This window comes from Myotis davidii, unplaced genomic scaffold (assembly GCF_000327345.1).
Source record: "Myotis davidii unplaced genomic scaffold, ASM32734v1 scaffold142, whole genome shotgun sequence".
NCBI classification, from domain to species: Eukaryota; Metazoa; Chordata; class Mammalia; order Chiroptera; family Vespertilionidae; genus Myotis; species Myotis davidii.
The window spans coordinates 1,076,341-1,087,855 of NW_006294400.1; the positions used below are offsets into that span (position 1 = coordinate 1,076,341).

The following is an 11,515-nucleotide window of genomic DNA, read 5'->3' on the forward strand; positions in this document are numbered from 1 at the left end:
CTCCAGGTCTTGTGAAGGAGGGGCTCAGCAGTCTTATCTATGCCACCCCCCATTCTGGGTTCTGGGGCTGCTGGCTACAGCTGGTGGGACAAAGCCTGGCCTCAGACAGACATGTGAGGAAGCGTGTTTCCTGGGGCCCAGACTGGTCAGCACAGACTAGCTCTGCCACCCCTTCTCCAGATGGCCTGTCAGGTCGCCCCCTGCAAGACAGGCTGGGTAGTCTGGGTTTTAACCCCTGCCCCCTTTTCGGGTGAAGGGCAGCTCTGAAAGCCCTGGGTGGGGCCGAGAGGTTGGACCAGAGACTATGGCTGAGTGATTGTGGGGTGCCATTGGTTTCTACGGATAAAGCTCCAGGCAAGGCTAGTAAACAACTTAGTCTTTTATTTGCCCAAGGCCAGCTGTTGCAGGCACTGAGGCCCCAGGACTTCCAGAGGGATGGAGGGAGGAGGGGAGAGCCACCCTGCCTACCAGGTGCTGCCTGCCCCCATCCTGCTTCTTGCAGGCGGTGGGAAGGGAGATAAAGTCTACGTTTGTGGCATCGGTATCAGCCCTGTTTTCTGATACTATAATTATTCAGTTGTTGTTGAGGAGGAAACTGAGGCACGCTGACCCTTTCAGGCCCCTATTTGCTAGTCCAAGGTTAAGCCTACTCCCTCCTCCCCAGAATGAGCTGCAGGCAGCCTTTGCTGGGGGAGGGTCTCAGGAGCCCATCTGGTGGCCTGTGGGGAGGGGGGAGGAGGGCCAGCCAGGGTCAAGGGCTGTGGATGGGGGGGAGCAGAAGGAGGGGTGTGGTTGGAAGAGCAGCTGCTGGGTGGGGGGGGGGGGGGTTAGCTCTAAATAGGGGACCCCAGCTGGGGTCCCATAATGATATCGGTGGGGGACAGGCAGGGCCCTCTGCTGTCCAGATGGGGAAACTGAGGCGGGGACTCCTTCAATGTTTGAGAAGGGAGGGGCCTCTCATCAGCTATTCAAGGCCATTCATCTTCCCCATGAAGACACTGTGACCTGGAGCTGGAGCGCCTTGTCAGTGGTCACTCAGTGTTTAGACTGAGACATAGGAGTGGAAGGCAGCTGGGTCACCTGGCCCCAGAGCCCCTCTCTACTCTTGTCAAACCAGAGGGGCACCCTCCCCCACCTCAGCTGCTGGGAGAGGGAGTGCTGGGCTCAGGCACCTGCCTGCCTGCCTGCCCCTGCTCACGTGCCTGCCTGCGAAAGGCTCATTTTAGCACCTGGCCTCTTTTCCCTGCATGGAGGAAACCCAGGGGACAGATCAGGGAAGAAAGCAACGAAGAGGGACAGGGAGGTCTGGAAGCAGGGTCCAAGGGCATGTCTGAGTGTTCTCTTCTCCCCACTCCGGGGCCCAGGCAGAGAGGGGTCCTTAGCCACCATGCAGAGTGGATATGAAGAGGACGCTGTCCTGGTCCTGAAGCTGGTAGTCCAGCTCACCCTGGTCCAGGAGAGAAATGAGGAGACCATCAGGGCCACTTTCCCAGTTTCTCCCCAGGTGTCGGGAGAGCCAGGGGGAGGGGGTGTGTGCTCACGCGCACAGCTGGTTGTTTTGGGAAAGATAGAATGTACCAGAAAACCAGGTACCCTGTATTTTAACTTGCAAATGTCCAGGATGGAGGACAGCTCACCACTTCCCCCAGCTACCCTTTTCTTCCTCTCTCGGGGTGGGAGACTGGAGTAGCCTCAGTTTGGAGGCCAGAATGGGACAGAGGATTCTTCCATCACCCTATTTGGGCCTCATGAAAGGCCCCCCGGCTTGCCCACTAAAGCAGTGAGGGGAAGGGGTGGGGGAGGGATGTCCCCGAGGTACTGACCAGCAGTTCCCAATCTGCATCGTTAATCAGCACCAGAATCCCTGGCCGCCTGTGGGAAAGATGGTGGTGAATAGCAGGGAGGGAAGGGCAGGGGGCAGTCAGTAGCAAGGAGAGAGGCTTAGACGCTGGGGCTGAGGAGAGTGTGGTGGGAGCCTTTCCTCCTGATGTTCCTGTTAAACATCTCCCAGGAAGGAGAGGTACAGTCTGAGTCTAATGGAAACAGGGTCAGACGGTCACAGCCTTGGGGCCAGGTGGAAATTCCAGCACCACCGCCCAGGTCTCAGCAGGTCATTGTTTCTCGGAGTGTCCGTTTCCTCTGCTGAACGTGGGGCAAATTACAGCGCCGCCCCCACGAGGCCTGTGCGAAGATGGACTTGGATGATGTGAGGTGCTTCTCCCCTGCGTCTGTGGTGCCCACTGGCAGCTGCATGTTTTTTCCAAGGGTCTTCCAAGCCAGGGAGGCCAACAGTGCTCCGAGCACCCGAAAGCCTACAGCAGCCCTGCCTGGTGTAAGGCAGGGTAGGTTGACGCTTGAACAGGTACCTTGCCTGGCTCCTGCTGGCAGTGGCCCAAGGAGTACTGCTGGCCTTGCGGGTGGCCTCCATGACTCTTGGCCCATGATCTGAGCCAGGGGCTGGATGCCCCAGGACCTGCTGGTGACCTCTGCTTCAGGGCAGATAAACGAGTCCCATAAGTACCCTGCCCACCGCTTCTACCCCTGAGGCTGGCCTGTTGCAGAAGTGACTTCTGTGCACTTGGAACCTGGCTCCTTGCCTAGGAGGCTGAGCTGGGCCTGGCACAGGTAGAGGGGCTGTGGGCTGAGAGCAGGTGTCTTCAGTGGGCACAAATGTGTGTGTGTGTGTGTGTGTGTGTGTGTGTGCACATGCACTGAGTGACCCCCTAGAATCCTAGACCTCTGCCGTCCAATATGGTATCTATTAGCCACATTTAAATTTAAATTACCAAGAAATAAATGAATATTTAGTTCCTCAGTCACACTAGCCACATTTCCAGGGCTCAATAGGCTCATGTGACCAGCAGCTACCACATCGGACAGCACAGATACAGAACACGTCCATCATCACAGAAAGTTCTAGACTGTCAAGGAAGGAAAGGGACGCTGGCGGCTTCTTTTCCTCAGTACTTTTGAACAGAGAGTATAGCCAAGGCCCAGAGCAGTGAAGTAACTTGCCTAAGGTTCCACAGCAATTTGTGGCAACCAGAAGGAGGTCTGTGGTGACCGGGAGAAGTTGACCAGTCTCCTGACCTGGGTGTTAAAAGTCCCCAATGATCGTGTGGTAACAACAGTGCAGGCTCTTTCCTCAGAGGGTCAGGGGATGGCAAAGGAGACAACAGGAATGGAAAAGGCGGTGGCTGGACACACAGCGAGGGGCTCGGACCCCCTTCCCTCTGCCCGCGCCTCAGGGAAGGGGAGAAGGACTCACACACTGTCTCCCTGGATGAACAGCTCTGGCCGCTCTTTCAGCAAATTCTTCTTGATCCAGACAAGGAGGTTCCGGATGTCCCCTGGAGAGGAAGGCACAGAACAAACCACTGTCAGACCCAAATGACTCCTGCTGCCCAGTGCCTTGCCTGCACCAGGAGGAAGGGAACACGGGCTCTTTTAAATATATTTTATTGATTTATTACAGAGAGGAAGGGAGAGAGATAGAGAGCTAGAAACATCGATGAGAGAGAAACATCGATCAGCTGCCTTGACCCCGGGCCCTTTCAGTCCGTAGGCCGACGCTCCATCCACCGAGCCAAACCGGTTTCGGCAACACGGGCTCTTTTAGAGCAGGCTGTCATGCCCCTGAACTCGTGGATTCCCAAGGGGAGGAAGTGGGTTAGCAGAGGCAGTAACCTGCCTGGAAGGTCTGCAGAGAAAGGGTCACCTCGCTTACTGAAGGCTTGAAGGGGCAAGGGGGCCTCAAGGCAGGCAGCAGGAGGAACTGTCACAGCTGCAGGGTTGGGAGACAGGCCCCCGTCCACGAGTCCTGGAAACTGGTCTGAAGCTGCCACAGCCCGGCTTCTGCGAGGGCCTGAAGAGCCCCCTCCACCTTCCTCTGCCCAGCCAGTCCCGGGGGGGAGGATCCCGCTTTGCTCCTGGAGGGGTCTGCATATATTTCCCTTTGTGAGGGGAGGAAAACAATTGCTGAGCTGATACCATCAGTTAATTTCCTCCAGCAGAAGGAGAGAAGGATCCTTCACCAGCAGAGAGCTGACAAATCACTGCGCCCCAGCTCCCCTTCACCGAGCCCCCCCTCCCTGGGCTGTGGGCAGCACCCTGAAGAGGCAAGAGACTCAGGGCCGAATGGGCCTCTCCTGCTCCCCTGGACGCTGACACCTGCCGCTGTGTTGCTGTGGGACGGCCACCTAGCTCTTTGGACATTATGCGGAGGCGCAGGGCCACTGTCCCCAGGGTCACCTCTCCTTTCCTAGGCACACGGACACCTGGCTCTCTAAGCTCCCCGGATGCCACGGCTCTCAGCTACCACTCCTCAACAGTCTGTCTCCCGAGGCTGCAGAAGTTCCTTCTCTCCCAGAGACACCTAGTGTTGGAGAAGCCAGTGGAGGGCTTGGGGCTAGTCACCCCCACCCTGAGTCCGTGTCTCAGCCAAGCTGGAGAAGGGCCCAGGCAATGCCTTGGTTTCTGCGCCTAGAGTCAGTCCTGGCACGTTGGTGAGGGAAAGGCTGCTGGGGCAGGGCAGGCCCAGCAGCATGTCACACACACAGGACCAGCGCTGCTCGGGGTTGTAAGACACTCTCAATGGCCTGCATACCACCCTCCCTGGAGGCAGGCAGGCTACACACGGGTCCGACTGGCTTGCTCTCCATGCCAGCTTCCCTGGATCCTATGTCAGAAGAGCACGGGACCATGGGCAAAGCGTCCACGGACTGAGACTGCCACCTTAAAAATTCCTTTTAAACAAAGCAGATGGGAGTCCTCATGGTCCCTGGAGTGGGCAGGGGACGGGGAGCGTTGCCTCCAACGAGCTGCAGTCCATTTGGCCGCCCGGCTGTGCTCCCCTGAGGCCCGAGCTTCAGAGGTTTCCCCTTGGCCTCCATCTTGGCACTGTCTGGTGGGCCGCCAGCTCATACATCTTGTGGCCGCTCGATAGAGCCGCCGGAGTCTGACACATCCATCAGCCAGCCCTGGCGGCAGGGTTCTGCCTGTGTGTGCAGAGGCACTGAGAGGGACTGGGCAGTGCCTGGCCTGAGGGCCACCAGCTGCACCTCCACAACCTGGGCATCCTATATAGAAACAGCCCCAGTTGTGTAAAAGGAAGGGGCTTCTATTTCACTCTGGAGATGCTGGGGGGGCGGGGGGTGGTGGTGGCTAGTAGTCATGTCGGGGTCATCAGAGTGATAGCACCATCCTGGAGTCCCAGAGGGGTGGGCTCGGGGTGAGTCTGCTGCCGGTGCTGGCTCATTTATCATGATGCTCCTCTTTGCTGAGGCCATTCCCTCCCTCCACTGCACCCCTCAGGCCTGCCCACATTCTTGATAACCTGTTACCATGGTGAGGCCACCACATCACCATTCTTATTGTTCCCCCATGCCTGGATTTGGGGGTGGGGAGAGGTGGGACTCAGAGCAGGCTGCAAGGGCCACTAGGCCTGGCCTCACCTCCCCCCCCCCCCCCAAGGGACATCTTGCTAGGCTTGCCGAGGCCCAGACAATATGCAAATGGCCTCCAAGCCAGATGGTCGGCTTCCAAAGGCACCCAGGGGAGGAGGAAGGGTTAAGCAGAGTCAGGGGTTGGTGGCTTGAGGATGGCTCTGGGGAATCTCACTTTTACCTTCCCGCTGAGTCCTGCTGCCTTCCCACTTCTACAGAGGGTGTTTTTCCTGCTGGGATCCCATGCAATCATTCTCAAGATAAATATTTACTGAGCAACTAGTAGTGCCAGGTGCTAGGGAGATGACGGTGAGCAAGACAGACACGGCCTACCCTCATGGAGCTGACAGGCCAGCAGGGAAGCCAGACATTACTTATTTAATGAGTTATGATAAATGCTCCTTTGTGTAGGGTTGGGAAAAACTTTTCTGAGGATGTTAACATTGAAACTGAGGCCTGAAGAATGAATAGGGTGGGATGGGGGAGCAGAAGGGAATTGGCAGGTTCAAGGTAACAGAACAGAGAAGGCAAGAAGATTGGCATGAGCAGTTTTAGGGGCCAGATCTGGAAGAGACTTCACTCTCTGTGTGAACCCCAGGGTTATTCACCAAATCTGTGCTCCGAGGACACAGAACCCACACTGCCTGGAACTGTGCTCTGTGTTTCTCTGCCTTGACACACGTATCAAGATTCAGCTCAAATGTACAGTCACCAGTACTAGAGTGTTCTGAGGACCCAGCACTGGCCATAGCACACAACACAGAACCTGACATACAGCCCTGGACTCCATCACTTCCTAGTTATGTGACCTTGGGTAAAGACTTCATAAGCCTCAGCTTCCTTCTTTGCAAAAATGGGAATGTAAGAGTCTCATAGGGCTGTTGTGAGGATCGAATGAGATGATTCATATAAAGCTCTTGGCACTGGGCCTGGCATATCAATGCTGTAATTCTTCTATGATTCAGAAGAACCAGTACCTTTTGCCCTCCCTTGATGCCCTGGGCTTCCATACTCTGCCCGGGGGTCTAGCATCCTGGGGATATGTTCAGACCACTTTGGAGAGTAGAGTACAGTCAGCCAACCATTAATCAGACAGTGCTGGGACTAGCTGGGATTTTTTGTGTGGGATTCACTCTCTTTTTTTTAATCTTCACCCAAGGATATGCTTTATTGATTTTAGAGAGAGAGGAAGGGAAGGAAAAACATCAGTTGGTTGCCTACCGTACATGCCTCAACTGGTATGTGCAACCTAGGTATGTGCCCTGACCAGGAATCGAACCCACAACCTTTTGGTGTATGGGACAATACTCCAATCAATTGAACCCTCCACCCACGCCCCGGGAGGATTCACTAACTTGGAGAGTGGTGACGGAGCCCCAGACACTGGCCTTCTCTCTATTTTAGATGTTCAGACCCCAAAGATGCTGCCAGGACGACCCAGCTAGAAGGAACCACATCCCGAGGCCCTGGGTGCTAGAGGCCAGACTGCCCCTAGGCACGCAGTCCCAGAAGGAGCGGAGCACCCGAACACAAGGTTTCCAGTGCAGGAGGCCTGGGACCCGGCCTGCCCATTGGGGAAAAGTCAGTGATGAGCGATGGGGGCTGCTTGCTGCCTGTGGCGGAGTGGTTAAGGATTTGGGTTCTGGAGCCGGGACGTGTGTGCCAGATGGCCTTGATAGGAAGTCACTTTACCTCTCTAAGTCTCAATGGCGTCCTCTGACAATTTGGGATAATAATCCAACCACCAGAGAGTTGCCGTGAGGATTCAGGCATAAGGCTAGCAGCAGGCCAACACGGCATCACACACACAGGACAAATGTACATTTGCCCAGTGAGTTAGGAGTCCTTATCCTCCGGGCTACCAGAACCTCCTAAAAGCTGCTGGCAAGCCCTAACCAGTTTGGCTCAGTGCATAGAGCGTCGGCCTGAGGACTGAAAGGTCCCAGGTTCGATTCGGCTAAGGCAGTGGTTGGCAAACTGCGGCTCACGAGCCACATGCGGCTCTTTGGCCCCTTCAGTGTGGCCACGAAGTTTCAGTCGCACTGTACGTGCGCGCCCGCATGTGGTATTTTGTGGAAGAGCCACACTCAAGGGACCACAGTTTGCCGACCACTGATATAGACCAATGGAACAGAACAGAGAACCCAGATATTGGCCCAAGCCACTATGCTCAATTAATCTCTACTAAAGGAGGCAAGAACATTGGTGTATCACATTTATTGATTTGTTATACAATAGGAGCCGCATGTGGCTTGCGAGCCGCGGTTTGCTGACCACGGGGCTAAGGGCATGTACCTTGGTTGCGGGCACATCCCCAGTAGGAGGTGTGCAGGAGGCAGCTGATCGATGTTTCTCTCTCATCGATGTTTCTAACTTTCCATCCCTCTCCCTTCCTCTCTGTGAAAAATCAATCAATAAATATATATATTTTAAAAAGCTGCTGGCAATAGGGCACCATGATGCCCCTTAGAGAGCACCTAAGAAGGCTCCCACCAGAATCCCTCGCCCTGGTGGACTTGTCCTTGCCTGGGAACACTGGCCACCCACTGTGACCCTCCCCACACCCCATAGTGTCGAGCCTAGATCCTCAGACTGAAAGAGAACCTCAAGGTCTTATCAGATACTGAATCCTGGCTGCACCAGACCCTCATCCAGCCTCTCTGACGCTTCAGGGAGAGCTTTCCCCCAACCAGAAATCTATCTTCCTGTCACTCCACTGAGCCTGGCTGGTCCCCGGGGACCATGCCAGCAAATGTGTCCCCTCCTCCCCATGCCTGCCTTGCAGATTTGGGAGAGATGGATCCTGGCTCCCCCGAGTCTTCTCTTCCATAGGTTAAACCACTCCTGTCCCCACCAAGTCTACTAGGCTCCAAGCAAGGCTCTTCTGGGAGCCCACCCCAGGCCTTAGTTGAAAAGGGTAAAGAATGAGCTGAGATGGGGGGAATAAAAGAGAAGAGAGGGTAGAGAGAACATCAGAGGGTCCATTTACAAGTGAATGGGGGTAAGAAAGGAGCAGTTTGTGGGCTAAACTGGCCTCAGAAGGAGGTTTACAGATGTGCAAAGGGACGCTCCTCATTGTTTAATTAAGCAGAAAGTGGATCTTTTCAAAAGCAATTTTGCACAGGGACTGGGGTGGGGGTGGGGGGTTGTAGGGGAGAGATGGCAGTGGGGAGGGGATCTGCAAACAGGCCGAGAGCAAAGAAAAGAACAGCTGGCCCCAGAGAGGCTGTGAAATGCATAATAAGCAGTTTAAAGCACACGGGAGCTCTCTCCAGCTCCTACCCTCCCTAGTCAGCCACCCTTTAACACAATGGCAGGACAGAGGATGAGGGGCAGGGAAAGGTGAAGCCAACACGTCTCCTCCTGGGGGTCAGGGCAGGTAATGCCCCTGGTGGGGCAGTCTGTCTACCGATGTTTTGGGTTTACTCCAGGCCACTGACCACCATGCATAGGTTGGAAGCCTTGAGTTAAAGGGATCCTTGAAGCAAAAAGCCAGCCCCCAGCAGCCACAATGCCCAAAGCTGGTGGGTGCCCAGATGGCCTGTTCCATGGAAATGGCTACTAAGATGTCCCCCTACAACAGCGGTGGAGAACCTTCTTTTTGCCAAAGGCCATTTGTATATTTACAGCATCATTTGTGGGCCATACAAATTTATCAACTTAAAAATTAGCCTATGCCCTAACCGGTTTGGCTCAGTGGACAGAGCGTTGGCCTGCGGACTGAAGGGTCCCAGGTTCGATTCGGGTCAAGGGCATGTACCTTGGCTGTGGGCACATCCCCAATAGGGGATGTGCAGGAGGCAGCTGATCGATGTTTCTCTCTCATCGATGTTTCTCTCTATCCCTCTCCCTTCCTCTCTGTAAAAAATTAATAAAATATATTTTAAAAAAATAAAATAAAAATTAGCCTACTATATTTGGTCAAACATTTAATTAACTCACTCCAATGCCTTGGCAGGGCCAGACTAAATGATTTCCTGGATCTTATATGGCCCACAGGTCAGATGTTCCCCATCTCTGTTTCCCAGAATTGTATACTTGCTTTGAAAGCAATGTTTCCAAAATGTAGATGTCAAATAGATAACCAAATCAGTGAAGACGAAATCTAGCCCAACCTCCCATTGTACAGATGGGAGAACAGGCTCACAGAAAGAAGTGACTCGCTATTGTGCAATGCCAGGCTCCTTGCTTGCAGTTTCACCCACTTTGGCTTTGCCCATCCTCTTCTCCCAAATTGGCCGGGTTGGAAGCTGTCCCCTGGCCCAAGACCCAGGGCCCTGGAGTTTCCTTGTTTGTGAGACTTGTCACAACCCATAAACTTATGGCTGCTATTTTCTCTGCTGGAGTCTCCAGGACCTACTTGGCCAAGTGGCAGTCCCTGGGCTGGGAAGGCTGCCAGACAACAGATCTGGGCACGGGCCGGGGAGAAGAGTAAGACTCTCCCAGTGGCAACTGTTGGGCTCCCATGTGCCAGGGTAAGGCCTGGCAGCTGCCAACCAGCCCGGCGGCTGCGATGTGACCCAAGCCTCTGGGCACAGCAGGACAAAAACGGGAACCCGAAGCAGAGTTAACAGCCAAGGGCCCAAGACTGAGCAAAGGGACCATTTCTGCGTCCCTCTCGTCTCCTTCTTTCATTCCAGAGAGGGGAGGCTAGGCCCCGCCTGCCCTGTAAGCAGCAAATGGAGGAGGAGGGATTGCAAACCTGGTTAGCCCACCTTCCTGAGTAACTCTGGACAGGTCTCCTTTCTCTTGGTTTGGTTTCCCTGATGACAGATAATATTTGCTGGAGTCATTATGAGAATCAAAGGAAGTAGCTGTTGAAAGCATGAATATAATGAAAGTGTAAAAACTGGAAAGTACATTGCAGGTGTGAGATGTTATGTGACTCAGGGAGCCTCTTAGGGTAAATGATGATGGGCTAGACCCTGAAATCTGGTTCTGAATCCCAGCTCTGTCATGTAAACAACTGTATGACTGGAGTAAGACACATGACACCTGGGTTTGGGTGGCCACTTTTAAAAATGGAATGATATGCCTTAACCGATTTGGCTCAGTGGATAGAGCATCGGCCTGTGGACTGAAAGGTCCCAGGTTCGATTCTGGTCAAGGGCATGTACCTTGGTTGCGGGCACATCCCCAGTAGGAGGTGTGCAGGAGGTAGCTGATCGATGTTTCTCTCTCATCGATGTTTCTAACTCTCTACCCCTCATCCTTCCTCTCTGTAAAAAGTCAATAAAATTTATATTTAAAAATAAATAAATAAATAAATAAATAAAATAAAATAAAATTGGAATGATAGCTACCGCCTAGGAATCTGTGACAATTATTTGCACAACCAACTGGGGCTTTGCCAACCACGCCAAACTCAGCACGCGCCCATCAGGACACTGGACTTCTTTCAGCCTTGACATTCTGAGGCCTTTCACCAGGGGGTCTTCCCAAGGGCTACCTGCTTTGCTTGAAGCAGGCCCCGGACCCTCTGCTGTCCCTCCCATTTACCGGGCTGACTTAGCCTCCAGGTCACCTCTTCAAAGAGGCGTTCCCTGACCACCTGTTGTCTAATTGAAAGCACTCCTTTGCTCTCATGCCCGTGACAACCACTTGTACAGTTATACATGTATGTATCTACTTATCTATTGCCTGGCACCACTTCCGGAAGCTCCATTATTAGGGCAAGAACCATATCTGTTTCACTAGCACCGAATACCCAGTAACTAGTTCTATGCCTGGCAAAAAGGAGGCACTCAAATTAATATATTCCAACTACAGGAAAAAAATAAAGTTGCCCTAGCCGGTTTGGCTCAGTGGCTAGAGCGTCGGCCTGAGGACTCAAGGGTCCCTAGTATTCAGTGAGCATTTGGCCAATGAATGAATAAAAGGGTTGGAATTATTAAACGTGGGGACATTCGTGCCATGCAAATGCAGGGGAAAATAAATCATAATTTGTGGTATCTTAATCACTGCCCAGCCAGGTCTTTAAGGCTTCTTCTGAGAGCCTCTTGTTCCCTCCCAAAGTTGCATGGCCATCAGTCAAACTAAGAAACAGTCACCCGCATCACCCTGGCTCTTTC

At 53.7% G+C, this 11,515-nt stretch overlaps 1 protein-coding gene across 1 annotated transcript in view; it reads right to left on the reverse strand.

Annotated features, from left to right (window-relative positions):
- Window positions 1–361: 361 nt before the first annotated feature.
- Window positions 362–11,515, reverse strand: part of URM1 (ubiquitin related modifier 1) — a 17,058-nt gene continuing 5,904 nt past the window's right edge. The window contains exons 3-5 of the mRNA XM_006768508.2: window positions 3,269–3,350; window positions 1,824–1,872; window positions 362–1,447 (exon numbers count right to left, since the gene is read on the reverse strand). Of these exons, the coding sequence (XP_006768571.1) occupies window positions 1,379–1,447; window positions 1,824–1,872; window positions 3,269–3,350 (200 nt within the window). The 3' untranslated portion in view covers window positions 362–1,378. The remainder of the gene's footprint in view (window positions 1,448–1,823; window positions 1,873–3,268; window positions 3,351–11,515) is intronic.